The 20,614-nt window shown below is 43.5% G+C and overlaps 1 protein-coding gene and 1 non-coding gene across 6 annotated transcripts in view; one reads left to right on the top strand and one right to left on the bottom strand.

Moving 5' to 3' along the window:
* The window catches only part of HMGXB3 (HMG-box containing 3), a 52,604-nt gene that overhangs the window by 3,388 nt on the left and 28,602 nt on the right, over positions 1–20,614 (bottom strand). For all 5 annotated transcript variants that reach the window (XM_019027183.4, XM_019027184.4, XM_055386193.2 and 2 more), the window contains 9 exons: positions 18,922–19,020; positions 17,159–17,308; positions 12,822–13,123; positions 12,232–12,359; positions 8,876–9,007; positions 7,782–7,966; positions 4,068–4,287; positions 1,979–2,112; positions 1,055–1,171 (listed from right to left, as the gene is read on the bottom strand). In XM_019027183.4, the coding sequence (XP_018882728.3) occupies positions 1,055–1,171; positions 1,979–2,112; positions 4,068–4,287; positions 7,782–7,966; positions 8,876–9,007; positions 12,232–12,359; positions 12,822–13,123; positions 17,159–17,308; positions 18,922–19,020 (1,467 nt within the window). The remainder of the gene's footprint in view (positions 1–1,054; positions 1,172–1,978; positions 2,113–4,067; positions 4,288–7,781; positions 7,967–8,875; positions 9,008–12,231; positions 12,360–12,821; positions 13,124–17,158; positions 17,309–18,921; positions 19,021–20,614) is intronic.
* Positions 20,313–20,416, top strand: LOC115934875 (small nucleolar RNA U13). The gene has a single exon (XR_004070612.1). It is a non-coding gene; the product is annotated as a small nucleolar RNA U13 (small nucleolar RNA).

Genomic DNA, 20,614 nt, shown 5'->3' with positions numbered 1-20,614 from the left:
AGCACCATTCCACAACTCTGGGTACACCCACTTGGCTGTCACCTCCAAGTGATGCCACTCCCATCACAGCCCCCAAGATCTACAGCTCTCCCTGTGCTGTCAGCTGCTTCTCATGAGATGATACCCTGTCGCATGAACACAATTCCCTGAGCAGGCTGTGATCTGCCCAGAGTAGAAGCATTAAGCATCTCCTTCAGACACAGCTTCTGTTAAAGTAGTTGGGAACTGGATTCTCTTTTTACAGCTAGATACCCCTGCTGACTCATGTGCTTCAGTGAAGGCTCTGATAAGCCACCTCTCTCCCATTCAGTACCTGTTAAGGTGGGGGTTTCCGTCCCAAGATCTACCTGGGCCTACTCTGTCCATCTAGTACATAACCTGTCCTGGAGCTAACCCAGTGCCACATTGTCCACACCCTTCCACAGATTTCCCATTCAAAACCGTCCAGAAGGTCCCTCATCAGTCAGAATAAAATACGAACTGTTACTCTGGCCTAGAGAGCTCTATGTGATCTGGCCCCCCCGGGGAGCCCTCCAACACCCCCTCCTCTCAGCTCACTCTGTCTCCCCACTCACGGCCTTGGTGGTCCCTTGGCTGCGACACTCCTTCCCTGGCTTACCACTGGGCTCCTCCCTATCCTGCAGGTCTCGGTCTTCTCTGCCACCTCAGACAGCAGGTTCCTCCCTGTTACTTTCTATCTTAGGCGCTTATCTAATTTCTTCAGAGCCAATGCCACAAGCTGTGGTGACTTTATTTCCCCACTAAAATATATGGTCAACTAGGGAGGAACGACATCTTTGTCATTCTTTATACAAGCTCACCCTTATACCCTCAACAGCTGATGCCCAGGATGTGGTAGGGTGCTTAAAAAATACTGACAGAAGACCCAGCCTCCCTCCCTAGCCCATGGGGTAGCACCTGACCCGTGGGCAGCTATGCCAGAGGTTGCCCAGTGACCTAAGTCTAGCCCCCCAAAACTGAGCTGGATCAGTCCCTGTATGGGAAGTTCAACATTAGCAAATTCACTCCAAGCTCCCCCTAGTTATTTTCTTACCTGATGGGGGCACACCTTGTAGATTTTACCACCTGTGAAGTGACGTGGGGGCCGTATAGCTCTAGCTCCATTCTGTACAGATTCGTAGAGGGCCAACAAGGAGAAGCAGAGCTGGTCCTGGAGTAGAAGGACAAGATTAAAAACATAAGGGCGAATGCTAAGGGACCACGGCTGGTGCTCAGCATCACACACTCACCCAACACCCAAAGCAAAAGAATAAACTGCCTGGGTCAGAGTGGGCCTTGGAGCCTCATCAGCCCAACCTCCTCTAGGTACAGGCAAGCAATCGGAGGCCCTGAAAGGATTAGGTCACAGACAAAGCCAGCCAGACTGCTGATCAAGCTGCCAGACTCTGAGGCCTGAGTCCTTTCACTTTTTACAGGGCAAAGAAACCATCAAAGGGGAGTTAACATTTGAATCTGATCTTGAAGGAAGCATAACATTTTCAACAGCACAGAAATATGAAAGGGAAAGTAAATAATGTATGAATAAAACACATAGACACATACACTATGTAATAGTAGGCATTTTCTAAGAGCTTGCATAGGTAGTAGTAACCAGACACTGTGTAAAGTGCATTCCTTACAACAATCTCACAAGGTTAGTATTTTGGTTATTTCCATTTTACAAACGAAAATGAAGCTCAAAATATAAAGCAGCTTATCCAAGGTCACACACAGTAAGGAGGAGAGCCAGGATTCCTGACCCCAGAGCCTAGGCTCACAACCTTCAACAGGAGGAACTGCTAGAGGCCAGGCCCCACATACATGTCACATCTAGCTGTTGACCATCTCCTAGGCATCCCTGACTGCCAGCACCTTGTGTCCCAGATGCCATCACAGATATTCATATCCCTGCCCTGAAAAGTGGACCAATCAGCCTACTCCAGAAGCCCCGATATCCACCACTGCCCTTGACACTCACCTTGGAGTCTTCTGCCCCAAAGGGGATCCCACACTGCCTTAGCAGGTGCTGCAGCTTCTCTTCACTGTAGGAGCCAATCTCATCAAGCTTGCAGGTGCCCTCCTGGAGCAGCCTCACCAAGGCACTGCCACTGCCTGCAAGAGACAACAGTGCTGGTGGGAGGGTGCTGCTGCCAGTCACCAGAGGCCAAGGCTAGGCCCACTAAACAGCAAACAGTGGAAGCCAGCTCTGCACCAAGCCCTCCCCCAGTGCTGGCAGAGGTGGAACTCAAGTCAGGTCCATGCTTTCTGCAGATATTTGAAGTCTATTAGAACTGGCTTTCTGCCCTGGAACATCTGAGTGAGATATCCTGCAGACAGCCACTGAAAAAAACCCTAAAATAAGTCAGCTTTTAATCCAGTCTTCTAAGGTTTTTCGGAACCAAGACCTCAGATGCTTACCATGACTGCATCAATAAGAAGAGAACAGCAGCTCTCGTTTTAAAAGTGCCCTCTACACAACGTTCCTGAACCTGGCTAGCACAAGAGAACTATGTGGGGGCACCTTAAAAAAATAATCCCTTGGGGCCGGGTGTGGTGGCTCACACCTGTAATCCTAGCACTTTAGGAGGCCGAGGCAGGTGGATTATCTGAGGTCAGAAGTTTGAGACCAGCCTGACCAATATGGTGAAACCCCATCTCTTCTAAAAATACAAAAAATTAGCCAGGTGTGGTGGTGTGGTGGCGTGTACCTATAGTCTCAGCAACTTGGGAGGCTGAGACAGGAGAACTGCTTGAACCCGGAAGGCAGAGTTGCAGTGAGCCCAGATCACAACACTGCACTCCAGCCCGGGCAACAGAGCAGGACTCCGTCTCAAAAAAAAAAAATGCCTGGGCCCTTAAAATATTAGTAGGAATATGAGGTGGACCTCAGTATCTTTTTATTTTTATTTATTTATTTATTTTGAGACGGAGTCTCGCTCTGTCGCCCAGGCTGGAGTGCAGTGGCGCAATCTCGGCTCACTGCAATCTCCGCCTCCCGGGTTCACGCCATTCTCCTGCCTCAGCCTCCTGAGTAGCTGGGACTACAGGCGCCCGCCACCATGCCCGGCTAATTTTTTGTGTTTTTAGTAGAGATGGTGTTTCACTGTGTTAGCCAGGATGGTCTCGATCTCCTGACCTCGTGATCTGCCCACCTGGGCCTCCCAAAGTGCTGGGATTACAGGCGTGAGCCACCGTGCCCAGTCTCAATATCTAATATTAGGAAGCACTGTTTGAGAACCAGTGGATCACAACATATTAAGTGATTACAATATCAATTAAGTGGGTCATATCCAAAAATTCAAAAATGAAATAAGATAGAAAATAAAGTGTATTGCACTTGGTAAAGAAAAATACTGTTTTGGGAATGTTGTTTCAGTTATACACACTTGCATATGTACGAATATCATTCTGCGTCATGACACAAAATGTATTTCTCACTATGAGTTACAGTTAAAAAAGGCGGCTATCACTCTAACCGCATTAGCTCACTTTATCTTCAGTGATCTAGGAAGTGGGTAGCTATTATCACACCCTCTTTGTAAAAGAAGCAACAGTGGCTTAGGGCAATGATGGGACCTGACAGAGGGTCACACAGCTAAGTGGCAAAGCTGGGAATCAAACTCAAGCTGTTAGAAACCTATCCTCTTACCCGCTAGTCCAGGGTTTCTCAATGTCTAATCCATAAAACTAGCTGCAAAACCATCTGGGAGGCCTGTTTTGAAGGCAGATTCCTTGGCCTGCCCCTACACTTGCTCAATGAAAACCTTTGGGGATGGAGCCTTATCAGCATTTTTAATAGGAGTTCTGCTACTCAGTGTGTGTATCCCAGAAGGCTGACAATGAGCTGTGCACCCCTGCTATTTAAGATGGAGGACAGCTCTTCAAAACTCTGCACCACAACTTTAAACTCTAGGGGATTTTGACACGGGCTGTTATTATCTTTCTGAAAAGAGTCCTCCAGCGGGGCCTGGCCCTCTCGCTACCACTGTGCTATCTTGCCATGGACAATGTCCCAGACTCTTCACTGAGCCCTTTTTTGACCCCAGTCAGCCACCAGGTGGCCTTACCAGGTACTGGCTGCACATCCAGGTTTTTGTCTTTCTCAGTGTTGACGACCACAGCTCCTCTCATGAGTGGTGGGAAGAAGGGGGCAATAACAGACGCATCAAATTTGGTGATAGGGATGCTGGCAGGAAATGCCACCTGCTCAATCACCTCTGTCTCCATCGTGGCCCAAAAGTCCTCCACATTTACCTCATTAGAGCCCAGGAATTCAGGCCAGGTGAACTAGAAGGTCAGGATAAAGAAGGTCAAACTGTGGGAGTCACAGAACATCAGCAACACAACAGTCTACCCCGTCATTATACACACAGGGAAGCCAAGGCTTGGTGAAGGGAAGTCAGACAGCCAGGCACTGCCACGGGGCCTTGAATTTGACAGCTCTGTACCCACCTGCCTTTTGGTCACATTTCTTTCCCTCACACCATAGTACTCTCCCAGACATGAATAGTTCCTAAATCCCTTCTGTTTCTATACCTTTGTTCAAGTCATTTTCCCTGTCTTACAAAGAAAGTGGAGCTACCATTTGAGTACCTGTTATGTGCCAGACACTTTGTAATGAACTACTAAAAAACAAGTCTGGGGATGGCTGAGGTGAGTATTCAAGCACTCGAAGAGACAGAACAATCACGTCAACACAGGTCTAGTTCCAAAGCCCAAACCCTTACTGCTGATACCAGGCTGGCAAGAACGAGCAGAATCCTATTGAGTAAAATTCCAGCCATTTTCCAAGGCCCTGTGGATTGCTGACATCCTCCCACACATCATCAGCACACAGCTATCTCCTCTACCCAGGGCAGCATTTACTTATCTCTTATAGACATCTATTAATAGTGCTTGTGCTACTCAATTTTTCTTCTTGCAATGCCCTCTTATATGGCTCTCAAAACGTGACCCGGATCCTAATACCTCAATCACAGTTGTATAGGTTACTTATTAGAAATGTAAAAACCTTGGCCACATCTTGAGCTGTATGAACTAAACTCCTAATTTTGCATTTAAAAAAGTTTCCTCAGAGGAATGGTTCTCAAAGGGTGGTCCTGGACAAGCAGCAAGAGTATCATCCGAAAACTTGTTAGAAATGCAAATTCCTGACCCCACTCCAGATCTCCTGAGTCAGAAATCCTGTGGGTGGGACCCAGCAAGCCCTCCACTTTAAAAAGTTGTGAGAACCACTGCCCTATGTAGTTCTTATACCCACTAAAGTCCAAGAACCACTGCTCCCCATAAAGGCTCCTCTCCTCACCTTATTCCTCTTTGTTTGCCACCTCACAGGGGTGCTTAGTGCATGCTCTGTGTAAATGGCACACCTAGGGGAATGAGGCCAGCTGAGTCTATCCTCTCCACAAGGAGCAAGGGAACAGGAAATGCCAACCCAGTACACAAACTAACCACAGGGTCCTCCTTTATACAACTCCGAGAGAGGGGCTGACAAGTCTCTTCATGGATAACAGCATATTTAAGTTTTGTTCAATAACTTCCTGTTTTAGTTCATAGACTTCAGGATACTCTCTCCCCACACATACCACACTACTCTCCACACACAGAACAAAGAAGTACCTCTATGAAAGAAGTACCTGGTACCACTGAAGGGAAGAGACAAGCAAACTGAGAGTGAAGGGAATGCTACTCCATTCTGGGACAGAGGAGCCTTGATTGGGACAGGACGGGTGACAGGCAGGACTAGGAGATGGCACCTTTGCAGGGAGGTGGGCCTCTGTCTATTCTTGGAAACCATAAACTTGCTGTGGCCAGATATGATCAGAAGAAACAGAACTCAGAGTCGTAGGAGGTACTGCTGAGAATGGCAGTGCTTAGGGTGCAGACTCCACAGTCAGCGGCTGAGAAAGAGCAAGGTTAATCTCAGCCCCACCCTTCTCTGGCTGGGTGAGCTTGGGCAAGGCCCTTGGGCTTCAGTGCCTATGTCTATAAAAACCTCATGGGGTTGTAGGGAAAATTAAGTCATATAGTAAAGCACTTAGCACAGATTAAGAACTTGGCATAGTAATAAAATGCTCAATAAATCTTAGCTGCATTATTAACACTACTACTAGGCAAGCAGATTTGAATCAATCTGGAAACAGCCTCTAGATGAGATAACACAAACAAAATGGTTTAGTTGCCTGGTTTTTTACTTGGGAAGTAAAAGACAGGACTATGCATTCAACCCTTAATATGTCTAGTAGTCCTGCCAGAATACACCAAAGCTGTTCTCTACAGGTTCTGCACCTGCCTGATCAGTGAACACATGAGATGCAAGTCCAGTACCTGAAAGTCAGCTCATGTCCCAGGCTCTTGTTTACTATGGTAGAGTTCAGAGATGGAAACCTCACACTCCAATGCAACTACTGGCATATTCAAGGGGCAGTCCCTGCCTGTGAGTGTAGACCAGACCTCATGGCATGATCACAGGGAAAAGTAATCTATGGGATTTTTTTTTTTAAACCATAAAGAAGGTTAAGGAAGATTTCCTACTGTTCTGTTTGCTAAGAGTTTTATCATAAATATGGGTGTAGAATCATACTGGACAACTTTTTTTTCCCCATACATTTAATGAAATTATCATATAGGGTTTCCCCTTTAATCGGTTAAGTAGTGAATTACATTAACATATTTCCTACTGCTGAAACAACCTTGCTTTCCTGTGATCAACTTTGTCATGATGCATTACTGTGTTAGATCTGATTTGCTATTATTTTATTCAGACTTTCATCTATATTCATGAGTACATTCAGCCCCAATTTCTTCTCTTACATCAAATGTCTGATTTGGTTTCCAAAGTTATACAACCTTATATGATGAGTTGGGGAAACATGCCCACTTTTGTTACTTGCCTATGTTTGGAATAATATTTCTTGGATATTTGTTCTAATTAATCTATGAAGCCATCTGAGTTTGATGTTATTATTGTGTGAAAATTTTTCAGTTCAGAACCTAAGTCAGCTCAGGTCACTCTTTTCCTCCAACCCCTTCAGTGGCTCTCCATTTCACTCTGTGTAAGTCCTTAAAATAGCCCACGTTACCCTACATAGCGTCGCCTCCTGCACTGTCTGGACCTCATACACCCCACCACTCCCTCCCTCCCTCCCACACTCTGAGCTGCACCACGGGTCTCCTTGCTGGTCCTCAATCATGCCCAGCAAACCTTCCTCAGACCCTGTTCTTGCTGTTCCCTCTGCCTGGAATATTCCTCCACAAAGCCACATGGGTTTCAGATCTCTACTCAAATGCTACTGTATCAGAGAGGCCTTCCCCCCTCACTGCCCTCTATAAAATACAAATGCCCTTTCCCATGACACTGTTCTCTCTCTCTTACCCAGCTTTACTGTGCTTCACAGCACTCACTACTCCTGGACAGATATTTGTTTCCTGTGTCCTCCAAACCAGAAAGTGAGCTCCATGAGGACAGAAACTTTGTTTAACTACTATCTCCCAGGTGTCTAAAACATGCATTTAGTTTATGTTCAATATATTTACTATATATATTTTTTGATACTTATTCACTGGATAAATACATTTTTCAAGTGAGTAACTGAATAAACAAATGCCTCCATTTCCATCTGGCATTCCCTAAATGAAATCTTGGGCTGTGGGAGGAAAAACTCACTTGCCTCACCTAGACAGGACTGGAGCTACCCACCCCCTGGGGATATCATATAGGAAGGGAGATGCCAAAATGAGAAAATTCCGCAGGTCCCTCACAGTGGCTAAGAGGCACTTACCTCCACGCTCTTCAGTGCTAGCACATTCTCTTCACTCCTCTGAGCCATTTCCACTTTGGGGGCCACACCACAGATGCCACAGATCATGTCATTGTAGTCTCGGACAGTGAGGCACTCAAAGGCCCAATAGCCATTGCACAGCAGCTCCTGCAGCTGGCTCAGCTCCTCCGAGGTCAGAGTCTTCTCTGGAAGAAGAGCAAGAACACTGAGAAGGGCACAGAAAAAGACACTGAAGCCACTAGGGATGAGCCAGTGGGTAGTAAGTAGAGCAATTCTGCCAGACTGATTCACCTTAAAGAACACTCCAGTGTACTACCTACCCTGAGGGTCAGGGATCTGGCCTGCAAGTGCTCAGGTGGCAACCCAAAGAGCAATTCCCACTGGAGTGATAGCTGCCTTGTACTAAGTACTAGATGCTGTGCTGAAAGCTTTGGATATGTTATGTCATTAATCTCACCTCAATTTAATTCTCTATGAACGAGGAGCTATTATCCTCATTTTATAACTGGAGAAACAGAGGCACAAGAATAACTTGCTCAAAATCACATTGCAACAGTGGCAGAGCCAAGACTGAAACACAGGCCCATGTAACTCTAGCACCTTTGCTCTACTCCATCTGTTCTCACAGCAGGTAAGGTAGAGGGGGATTGGAGCCTATAGGAATGGGATGGGAAAAGCACAAATAGGAGTAAAGAGGGCATGGAGGAAAAATATTCTAGACAGAAAGAATGGTCCTCACTCTTAGGTCTTGGCATGAGCCTTGGGACTGGAAGCAGATATCCAGGAGCTGTGTGGTCAGAATGAGTCTAACATGCAATGGGGCCAAGTCTCCCTATGACCAAAGAAGGTACTTCTATAAGTCACTGGTAATCTCTTGCTAAGGGTCCCTGGATGCACAGAAAGATTCATGCTTTCCAAAATTAGTTTGGCATTTGTAAAATTCAAAAGGAAGAGTGTATTAGGAAGTCAAGAATGTCTCCTTTTCAAAATAATCAGACTCTTCTTCAAAATGAGTCTTTTAACCAAATGCCATCACTGAAAATTCCCAGGGAGCTTAGGACTAACCTTGGGAAAGGGAAGAAAACAACTTTTACCTGTCTGCTCCTGCACCGACTTCAGAACAACATTGATGGACACTCTGGGGTCCTCTCCGAGCTTGATCTGATTTCTGATTGCAAAAAGCAAGTCCAGGCTTACCAGCAGCTTGTTCCCCACATTAAAGAGACCTGCAGGTTAAGAAGAGGCAACAAGGAAATTAATGTATCATACACAATGGCAAAAAATAGAATACACACCAGCTGGGTGCGGTGGCACGTGCCTGTAGTTTGCAGGCACTTGGGAGAATGAGGCAGGAGGATCGCCTGAGCCCAGGAGTTGTAGACTAGCTTGGGTAACACAGTGAGAGACTCCATCTCAAAAAAACAAAACAGGCCAGGTATGGCCTGTAATCTCATGCCTGTAGTCTCAGCACTTTGGGAGACCTGTAGTCTCCCAAGGTGGGAGGATCACTTGAGCCCAGGAGTTCAAGACCAGCCTGGACAACATAGCAAAGCCCCATCTCTATTTTATTCAAGTTATATATCTTAAAAAAGGCAAAACAAAAACACCACAACTAAATGCCCATCAATAGGGAAAGGGTTAATTAATTTATGGTGAATTCATAAAATAGAAAGCATTAAAAAGAATAAAGTATTCCAACATGGAATCCATTTTTTTAAAAAGAAGTAGATCTAACTGTTCTGACACAAAGTTGCCTATAATACATCATTAAACAAACAAACAAAAAATAATGAAATAGTACATATAGTAGATCTTTTTTTCCCCCAATAAAAAAAAGAAACACTTTCTTCCCACCCAGCTCAGTCCTCAGGACCAAAGGTATCACTCTTCCTTTACACCTCACACAACTTCACCTGGGGAAAGGCCAGGAGCATCCTTTAGCTCATGAATGTGTAAGGGGTACAACAAAGGCTATGAAATCACTCCAACACCAAATCCTGAAATGAATGAATCTGAGGAATTTAAGCGCAGTCAATTTAAGACAAATAAAAGTGGGTGATTTTATATGTGCAGAAAACATAATGCACTAATCTGCACAAAAGCAAATTTTGGAATATGTGTTCCCAGTGAAGAAGGGTACGGAGAAGTGCAAAGGCTGACACCACAAGGGAGAGCAAAGCTCTGGTCCCATACAAATATTTTTTAAAAAGCAAAAAAGTCATGACGCCCCCAGAAATCACCAAGTACAAATGTAAAAGACAACTGATATCACATTCTGACAGGCTAGAGGTAAAACTGAATAAATACAGCGATAAACTGGGAGAAAACTGTCAACAAAAAAGCCCAAAAGAAGAATGAAAACACAAAAGAAATGTACTATAGAAAAAAAACCATAAAGGATCATAAAAAGGACATATACTCTACCTACTACAAAGAAATACAACAAATTACCTGATTATACACAAGTTTTTACCTATAAAATTGATAAACTTAAAACAATTATAATATTTACAAAAACAAAGTCAACAGACAAACTTAATTATATTTCTATACTAGCAATGAATAGCTAGAAATTGAACCATGTCATTTAGCACTGAAAAAAAAAAAGTAAAATACTTATATGTAAGTCTACCAAAATATGGGCAGGACCTATATGCTGAAACTAGAAAAACTGACAACCTATTAAAATGGAGAGAAAGACTATGGACTGGAAAATTCAACATTGTTAGGCATGTCAAAATTTCCCAAATTGATGTGTACAGATTGAATACAATCCAATTAAAATTCAAGCAGGACTTTGTAGATATTGACAAGCTGACTCTACAATTTATACGGAGACACACCTATTAGAATGGCTGAAAAACAAAAACAGATAATGCTAAGTGTTGGCATGTAGAGCAAACTGTAACTTTTACCCATTGTGGGAAGGAATGCAAAATGGTACAGCCACTTTGGTACTGCAGTTTTCTTATAAAATTAAACACACACTTACCACATGACCCAGCAATCTGACTCCTAGGTATTTACCCAAGAGAAATGAAAACTTAGGTTCACACAAAAGCTGGTACACAAATATTTGTAGCAGCTCTATTTGTAACTGCCAAACACCGGTAGCAAACCAAATATCCTCCCATGGGGAACAGATAAACAACCTGTGGTACATCCACACCACAGAAAACTACTCCACAATAAAAAGGAATAAATCACTGATAAACACAATATGGATGACTCTCAAAGGATTAACTTACTGAAAGAAGCCAGACTCAAAAGGCTACGTGCCATAATTGCTTTTACATGACATTCTGGGAAAGAGAACACTATATGGATAAAGATGAGATCAAACAGTTACCAGAGGTTGGGGGAGAGGGATGGGTTTAAATACAAAGGAACAGTAAAAGAGAATGTTTTGGGTGATAGACCTGTTCTATATATTGATTGTGAAGGTAGTTACACCACTTAGTGCCTCTGTCAGAACTTATGGAACTTGGAGCAACACACTTAACTACATGGAAATTTTAAAATACATGTTGACTAAATAAATATATAATCCTGAGTACTAGCCTGGATAGACAACAGGGTAATAGGCACTTTTGTTAACTGTTGGTAAAAGCATAAAATAGTACAAACTCAATCTAATAATATAAGACATTAAAAACATGAATTCAAAATAAAGCACCATTAAGTTCTAAGACAAAGAGAATACATCAAAAATACACTTTCATCTTCAGCACTCAATTCTACAAACAAAACTTAGGATTCAACCAAAGTCTTAAAATGGCTGGTACACGGTGAGTGTTCCACAAATGCCTGATGTTGATGAATAATAGGGGAGGAAAGCGTAAATGTGCAGCAATTCCACTTCTGAGTATTTGTCCAAAAGACAAATTAGGGCTGTACACAAAGACTGAATCACAAAAGTGTAAACTGGAGCACCATACATCCCTATAAAAATGGTCATGTACTTCTCTACTTGCTGGCACAGGAAGATGCCCACGATGTACCCCTAAGTTTAAAAAGCACATTCCAAAGCAACATCTAGCACAACCGTACTTTTGTTCAAAGAAAGACTATAAACCTATACATCCTATAATTTCTTATATTCTGCACAGATGAATCAACATTTCTGGAAGATTGATCACATTGTTAAATAAGTGTTTATCTCATGGCAGTAGCAATGCTCTTGATTTTTTGTTTCCTCTTTTTATTTGTCTGCATTTTCCAGCCCTTCCACAATGAAGATCTGTTATTTTAAAGATCCCAGTTGAGAGCTTCAACACTTGAGAGGTAAAAGTCATCTTGTGGGACTAACGCATTTAGGAAGAAGACTCCCCCTTCCTCAGAAGCCCCATCTGAGAAGGCCCAGTCCTCAAAGGGCCAGAGGTCTCATCCATGGAGGCAGTTCCCAAGCCTGCTTTGGGATGCTCTGAGGGAAGAGAAGGTTGGCACCCACCTGTGTAGATGTCTATGAAGCTGTGCAGGGCCAGACAATGGGGGTTCAGACACATCTTCACCTGGGCAGTCACTGTCTGCAGACGGCTGGCTGTCAGCAGCCAGCACTCCTGGGGCCCAGCCAGGGAGCTAGTACCAGAAACATCACCAACAAAAAAAAAGAAGGGAAAGAGACTTCTTTATGGAGTTCCAGGGCTCAGTGATCAATGGCAAATTCTCATTTGCTGGAGCTTAGGATTTTCTAGGTAGGTATTTCCACTTTGTTGGAATCTGTGGAATCGTCCCTACAATTAATGTAACTCTGAATTTATTACATAATTTAACCAATCCCAATGAACTCCCAAACCTAAACATTGTGTGGGGCAGTCCAGATGTAAACTAAATCCTAATCTGGTGATAACTTTCAGGCATTTCAACAGAAATGATAATTACCAATTATTACTTTACTTTCAGCAATCAGAAAGTTAAAGGAAGCCTAAAAACGGCAGAGAATAACATCTTCACAGTTATAGTTTTAATGTTTTCTGAAGAAAAGAGCAGTATGAGCCAAATGGGATGGGGCAGCTAGGGGCAGAGTTAAGGGGTGCTTACTTTTGTCCCCCTTTGAATAATGGGCTGCTACAGAGAAGGCACTGCGTGGACGGAGACTCATAATAATTCGACCAAGAGGTTTGCTCGATGGTGACTGTCTCCTCACTCACGTTGGACAAGATAAGTCGAGAGCTGTTGAGTTCATGAATCAAGGCGAAGACCTCAGCCAGCTCTGACTCATTCTCAGGAATCTGCAGGACTTTGCGCAGCAGCTGCAGTGTGGACTGGCGCTGGATCTCCCTCTGGGCTGTGCTCAGGGGCTCTGTGGCATTCAGTACATCTGGGAGTGGTGAGCTCACCTCCTGGGAAGAGAGTGGATTGATCACCAAGCACTCAGAGCAGAAAGAGCCAGCTTCAGGCTAAAATAATAAAAGTCTGGGAGCAGCAGACAGATGGGGCCCATGACTGATAGGTGGCAAACCTAGGTTCCTAACCAGCTCAGCTAATAACTCACTGTGTGACTAAAGGCTGGTTATTTTTCTCTGTGGGGCTCAGTTTCTCTACAGGTTGAGCACCCCAATCCAAAATGCTCTGAAATCTGAAATTTTTTGACCACTGAGAAAACATTCAAGGGATATGCTCATTAGACATCTCAGATTTTGAATCACTGGATTAGGGATGCTCAAGCAGTATGTATTCTGCAAATATTGCAAATTATGAAATAATCCAAAACACTTCTGGTATCAAGCACTTCAGATACGGGATAGTCAACCTGTATCAGTAAATGAGAGGATTATATACAACTCTTGGTAATGGATTCAACACTTAGCTCTCATTCATCAGGTATGGGGTTTAGAGGATAACAGACCCAGGTTTCAGTTCTGGATATGCCACTTAACAGCTGTGTATGTGGGACCCAAGGCAATTTACTTAATCTTTCTCAGTCTCAATTTCCTCATCTGTGAAATGGGGCATAAAAATAGTAATCTCTTAGAGCCATTATACAGATTAAGTAAGATATTATAACTAAAGCACTTATTAGCACAATGCCTATGGTGCAATGAAGGCTCTATGAATGATAGTTTTGATACATAAACAAGTATCTGCACTGCTTAAAGTTATCTGTCTTTAATTCTCGGTGGCTTCTGGGTACAAGGTAATTTTGTATACCAGTCAGAGGCTTCCAGGAACAATGTTCTGAAATACTCATTGAAAATAGGTCTTTCTCAAGCAGGTCTCTCTTCAATGGAGCTTCTCCCTGATGCTTTTTGCCAAGGCAGCATAAATCACTCCCCGCTTTGTGTTCTCTGAGTGCACCCCTTGACTGCAGAATTCATCATCTGATAGCTGCTAAACCACCACCCTCCCCGCTTCAGTAAGGGTAGGATTCTGCTTATTTACTGATTCCCAACCAGCATGATGCCTGAGACACACATAAGATACTGATTCATATGTGATGGACATATTATACATGGCTCTGTAGAAGTTAAATGCTTAATGCTATAGTTTGGATGTTTACCGTCTCCAAATCTCATGTTGAAATGTGATCCCCAACGTTGGAGGCAGGTCCTAAAGGGAGGTACTTGGGTCAGGGGGGCAGATCCCTCATGAGTAGATTATCGTGGGGCAGGGGCAAGGGAGGTGGTGAATGAGTTTCGCTTCCTCTTTCTGTATGTGATCTCTGTGCATGCTGGCTCCCCTTGCCTTCCACCATGAGTGGAGGCAGTCTGAGGCCCTCACCAAAAAAGATGTTGGTGCTATGCTTCTTGTACAGACTGCCAAATTATGAGCCACATAAACCTCTTTGCTTTATAAATTGCCTAGCCTCAGGTATTCTTTTATAGCAACACAAAACAGACTAGGACACTTAATAAGGAGCTTTTTATTAACTCTGCATACCTATGACAACTTTCATTTGTAATAGCTTGGTTATCTCTCTCTCCCCCTAGACTGTAAGCTCTTCAAGGGAAAGGGCCACGTCCTATTCATCTCTGAAAGCCTGGCCCATAGCAGGCATTCAATATATGCTGGCTGAGAGAATTAATTAATCAATGGCTACAGAAGAGCTGACTAACACTAGAATGAGCTGCCCCGAGAGGCTGTGTGTTCTCAGTCATGACTATGAAACCACAGCTGGAAGACCACTTGGCAGGAATACTGTCCCGTGACTCTCGCCAGAGATGAAGGATAGAAAGGACTAAAGACCATTCCAGCTCAGAGATGTGAAAACATCTGGCTACCAGGGGGCTCCAAATGACAACACACAAGAAGGTCCCTGTGGTTCTGACCAGTGCTTTGTTTTCTGGAAAGCAGTAATTACACTGTATTTCTCCAAACTTTAGGAGATTGGAAAGTGATGGAAGGTCTGCAGATGAGGGTCCTGGGGGTGTGCAGTTCTCAGTTAACCAAATACAGATGGATATAAGTTTAAGAGTGGGATCTGAAATTGGCAAGAGGTCCCTAGATAATTTCCCATGTCACCTGAGAAGGTAAGTTCCTTCATCATCCTAGATCTAGCAAGTAACACCCACTTCCACTGCAAACCGCGCAAATAGCTAAAATGAACTGGAAGGAGAAAGGAATGCTCAGAGCTTCTACCTACACAGAACTCAATTCTATCTCCTAATTACAGATAGACACACTTTGTATATGTAAGCTCCAGGGTTAGAAGGTCCAGGAAAAAGAGACATACCTGCCCTAGAAGAGATTGTGGTCTCATAGGGAGTTAAGAAAAGCAGTCAGTATGGGGTGTGATCAATGCTATGGCAAGAAGAGCACATTGAAACCCATTGAAAATCCGGGAAGAAAGCTTACTTCCAGCAGCAGGCATCCAGTGGAGCAAGAGAATCTGATGAAAGCTACGGACCCATTTTGCATGCAATTTCAGGGATTTATAAACTCCTTGAAACTCAATTATCAGTCTTCTCTAAGGCTCCTGTCTCTAAGAGTAAAATGCCCAGATCTAATCTACCTTGCCCACCTTACTTTACCAATGGAGAAACTAAAGCTCGGGAGAGGGAAGCTTCCAACTCAGGGTCACTCCCAGCCCCAGTGTTTTTCCCACCAAGCCATTAGTCCCCATATACTTTGGTTCCACTTTCCTTTCTCACAAGGACAGTAACCTCAGAACATCACCTCAAGCACGGAAACAGACTCTGGAGACCAGGGTGAGATTCATCATCAAAAAGGCCTCTCTCCATATACAAATAAACCTTTAAGCTTGAAGCAGTTCTCCCCACCTCTGTAGTCCTGTCTACTCCCAAACTCTCATCCCATACATTCCCCTCTTGAAATAACTTTCCTCTAGGCCTCTCCCTGGCTCAAGGACATTCAGTAGGACCCCACTGACTAAAGAACAAACTGACAAGACCTTCCATGACATGGTTCCAAGATGCTTTTCACGTCTTATTTTCCGTAACACCCCTTCTCCCACCCCATGCCCCCACGCCATCTCCTCCAGCCAAATGGAACACTCTTCATGTTCACTCACACTTATCCTTATCACTCACACTTATCCTTATCCATACTCACACTTCATGTTCACTCACCAGACTACAGTCTAGTGGGAGAGACTTAAGTATAGCATGCCTTCCCCTTCCATTCAAAACCTGCCTGCCTTTCAAGGTCCAGCCTTGATCTGGAGTGACCAGGCTCCATCTCAGGTCCTGACCTGTTCTGTGTGCCATCCCCTCTTTCCCCAAGGCAGACCAGTGACATTTCTCTTCTCACCCTTATTTTAGTCCTTCCATTTGCTGCCTCAAGTGCCACCATTTTCTGTTCACTTTAAAAAACTCATATGGAAATTCTGAGGACCTCTGAAAATGCCCATTTTTCCTGGTAATAGCAATAATAATAATAGCAGCCCTAAGGAGCCAAGTGGAATGTATTTTACTACCCAAGTAGTTTGGCCCAACTTCAGAGAGGAGGGCTGCCTAGACTGCTAGAAGTAAAGCTTTGCTTAACTAAAAGCTTTCCAAGGAGCCTGAGAAAGCAGCGGTGGTCTAATCTGCAAAGTCTTAGGTTGGCATTCTCTATTTACCGAAACAGTAAATCAACTTACAGGTCTTGTATCAGGCCTCAGCGGTAAGAGGATGCAACCCTTTCGTCCCTCTCCTTTCACTCCTACTTAAGGCCTGTGCTACATCATTCTCTGCAGTGAGTGAACTCTTCGTTCTCAGAGATCAAGATATCTAGTCAACCCCTTCACCCTGGCAATGGGGACAAGGAGGCTCAGAGAAAAGGCGGCACTTGCTCAGGTTCAGAACCCACCAACTGGTTCCAGTTTGGATGCTCTAACTACCGCCATGTACTTTAAAAATCTTCTTATTTCTACTAAGACAGGTTCACTAACAGAGCCCACAACAGGCCAGGGGATGTGTTTGGGGGAAGGAACTCACGATAGCCTTGGTGGTTTTCTCAGTCCGGTCTTTGGCAAGGTTAACACCACAGCTGGGACAAATCCGAGGTTTGTGCCTGTTGGTGTAGACATAGCTACAAGAGGGATTCTTGCACTTTCCCCGGCCTCTTGATGTAGCCAGGCCCAAATCCTAAAAAAGTAAGACCAGTGTTCAATTCTACAAAAATTAAGTTAAACCTGGGCAGAATCCAGAACCAGAATGAGCAGCTGCCAGTAAATCAGAGAAGAGAGTGGCAACTGCAAACCAGATTCAGCCTAACTTCAAGAGCCTTAACCTTTTCTGCAATTAACTCTTTTACTTTTAATACAGGCTGTAAATTTTTGGCAAATCCAGTCCAGTCCTTCCCTATCTGTGAAACAGAAGAGTTGACTCTCAACGGTCAGAAACTCAAATGCCTTCAGGGTCCAGGCAGTTGGTGGAGTAAAGCAGGTCTGTTTAAACAAAGAGTGCTTAAGACTGATGAACTAAAGAGTTCAAGCCCTGCCTGAAGACAAACTGTGACTTACAGACTATTAAAGTTCAAAGCTCTAGCATCTAAGCTCCTATGACAAGTTACTATCTAATCAGCAGAAGAGAGGGTCTACTCAGGGGTAGTTCCCCCTAAATGGTAAATCTAGTTGCCTCCTGTAGCCAAAGGGAGTGGTGAGTGAAGGCATGGAAAAGGTAGTGATTATATTTAGGTCACAAGAGAAAGAAACCTGAGCAGATCTCCAGGATAAGAGACACATTCTCCTTAGGGATCAGGTCAGGCCAGACATTAACCTATCACATTGTGCTGTCTTGTTTGCTACTGAATCCCCAGTACAGATCCTGGCACAGAATATGTGCCCAATAAATATTTTTTGAAGGAATGAATGACCCTTTCTGAACCTGTCTGCCATTATGAGGCAAGACTTTTTAAAAATCTAGCTGTTCTCTCAAAATCTGTTCATCTTAATCAATCAGCTAGAGAAACTGCCAAAAGACATCTGGCTGGTTGATACTTTAAGCATCAACAGAATTAGAGAATGTTGAGAGTGACAGATGCCCCAAAGATGTCTAAACCAATGCAGCACTTTACAGATAGTGAAACTGAGGACCACAGAAGGAAAGAATCTTGCCCAGTGGCATATGGCATGCTAGCAGCAGAGCCAGAACTCCTTTTGGACCAGGTCTCTCAGCTGTCTAGCATTTATTTCCCTGCTCTATGCTGCCTGCCCTACAAAAGGGTGATCCCAATGTCACACATTTGTCCATTAGGATGTTAATATGTGTTATGTTAAAAATAAAGGGAAAACCCTGTGGGAAACACTAGGCTAAACAAAATAAGCTGCTTTACTAAAGTACTTCTCTATTTTACTTTAAGATACTTGTGTTGAACTGGACTCTGTTTTAAGGAGAAAAAGGCAACGTCGCCTAAATGTAACTGTGGAACACCCTTTCTAAGCTAAAAGGTTCCAAGACAGCTAAATGTTAAATCTGGACTAGATTCTCATCTCTGGCAACTCTCAATAAAAATACACTAATCTCAGCTGTCCTACACTTTATAAATCTCACCTGGAAAGAGACCAAAACAACCCAGCAGATTCATCCAGTAGCTATTATTTGCATCAGGGATGGGATCTTCATCATTAACAATCTATACCTGACCCTGTTCTCCCTCCCAGCTACCACCACCCTCTCCCCCAGCCTCCTACTGACCTTCAACCACAAAATCAAAACAACCTCCATGTCAACCCACCACCACCTAGCTGCATACTTACCAATGTGACAGTGCAGCTGTACTTATATGGAGGAAACATATCAGGCTTGACCTCCACAACTTTCACCTGAGAAGTCCTGTTGGATGGGCCACTTGGTAGCTGTGGATCAGAACAGATTATTTAGGGCTTTTGAACCTTAGCCAAACTCCTGAGGTCCCATGTCCTGAAACGACTTGAGGGAATGCTTTCCTGGGGAATTTGTAGAGCTATTCTCCAAATGAGCCCTCTGGACTGCCAGTTGGCAGTCACCAGCCCACCAAAGGCTGAGTGTCATGTTCAAGTCCAGGCCTTGCCACATGCTTCTGTGCAGTTTCTAATACCATGTATTAGAAACACCATGAATCAGATTTACAACTACTACTGAGTTATAAAAGCACATAATAGCTTTTATACATATAAATACATGGTTGAACAACTTTGCATAGAAAGATGTCTGAAAGACTATTCACTAAAATGTCACAGGGTAAGAGGACAATCATGGTTGTTTCTCCCTCTTTACCACTATCTACAAAATTTGCTTTTTTTTTTTTGGTAGCGATGTGGGTCTCACTATGTTGCCCAGGCTGGTCTTGAACTGCTGGACTCAAGCAATGCTCCCACCTCAGCCTCCCAATGTGCTGGGATTACAGGCATGAGCCACCATGCCTGGCCTCAAATGTTTTATAAGGAATGTATATTTTACTTATATAGCTAAAAAAAAGAAAGAAAAGATAAAGCATACAAAATTAAAATTATTCTATAATAATGAATTTAAGTTGATTTTCTGAATATCTCACGTACCTCTTTACTGGTTTAAGACTAGTAAAAGAGCTTGTGGCTTTTAACAAATACCCAATGTCACCAATCAAAAGGAAACTATTTACAGAGAAGACTGGGGTTTACCCAAGTAACAGAGTGTACATGAAGGGAATCTAGGGGCTGGAAATCTACAAAACTACCGACGCTAACCAGATACCTTCCTTCTACACCGCAAGATCACACATACACCCAGAGCTGCCACATCTGTGTGGAAAACAAAACAGTTCTCAAAGTAAAAGCCAGTTGATATTCCTGTCAGGGCAAATGTAAAACTGTTAAAGAAAGGAAGTTAACTGACAAAGAACACATGACAAGGGAGATGGCAGACCCGTTTTCCTATTCCAACCTGGTCCACGACACAGTTTTCAAACTACAGGTCACAATCCAATGAGGGGTCATAACATTAATTTAATGGGTTGAAACCTGCATTTTGCAAATAGGAATGAGAAAAAAAAAGTGACTGCATATAGTAAGGGCACAGCTTCATTAAACCTTTAGTATATATGTTTACTGGGCAGTAATAAAAAAATATGCCTGTTACTGAGGGTCATGATCAAAAGCTTGAAAAATGCTAACTTAGGAAATTTTGAGAGATCCTTTTATAGCTCACAAGTATGACGATCTGGTATTCATGCACATGGGTGAGATGTGCCTCCCTCAAACCTCATTATAACGTCAGCACATTACCCATTTGACATGAAAAAAAAACAACTTGATAACTATTCTAGCTACATACAGCCAAAAAACCAACCAACCAACCCCACTAACCCATGGAATTTGGACACACGGAAAATTTTTAATATCTGTATCACTAAATGAAGTGAAAAATATAAGCCACAAACTAGTATATGGAGTAAGAGCCAAGTTTCTGATTTTTAAAAAACTGTATTAAAAA

The sequence above is a fragment of the Gorilla gorilla genome, chromosome 4 (assembly GCF_029281585.2).
Source record: "Gorilla gorilla gorilla isolate KB3781 chromosome 4, NHGRI_mGorGor1-v2.1_pri, whole genome shotgun sequence".
Lineage (NCBI taxonomy): Eukaryota > Metazoa > Chordata > Mammalia > Primates > Hominidae > Gorilla > Gorilla gorilla.
This window is presented reverse-complemented; position numbering and strand designations above follow the sequence as displayed.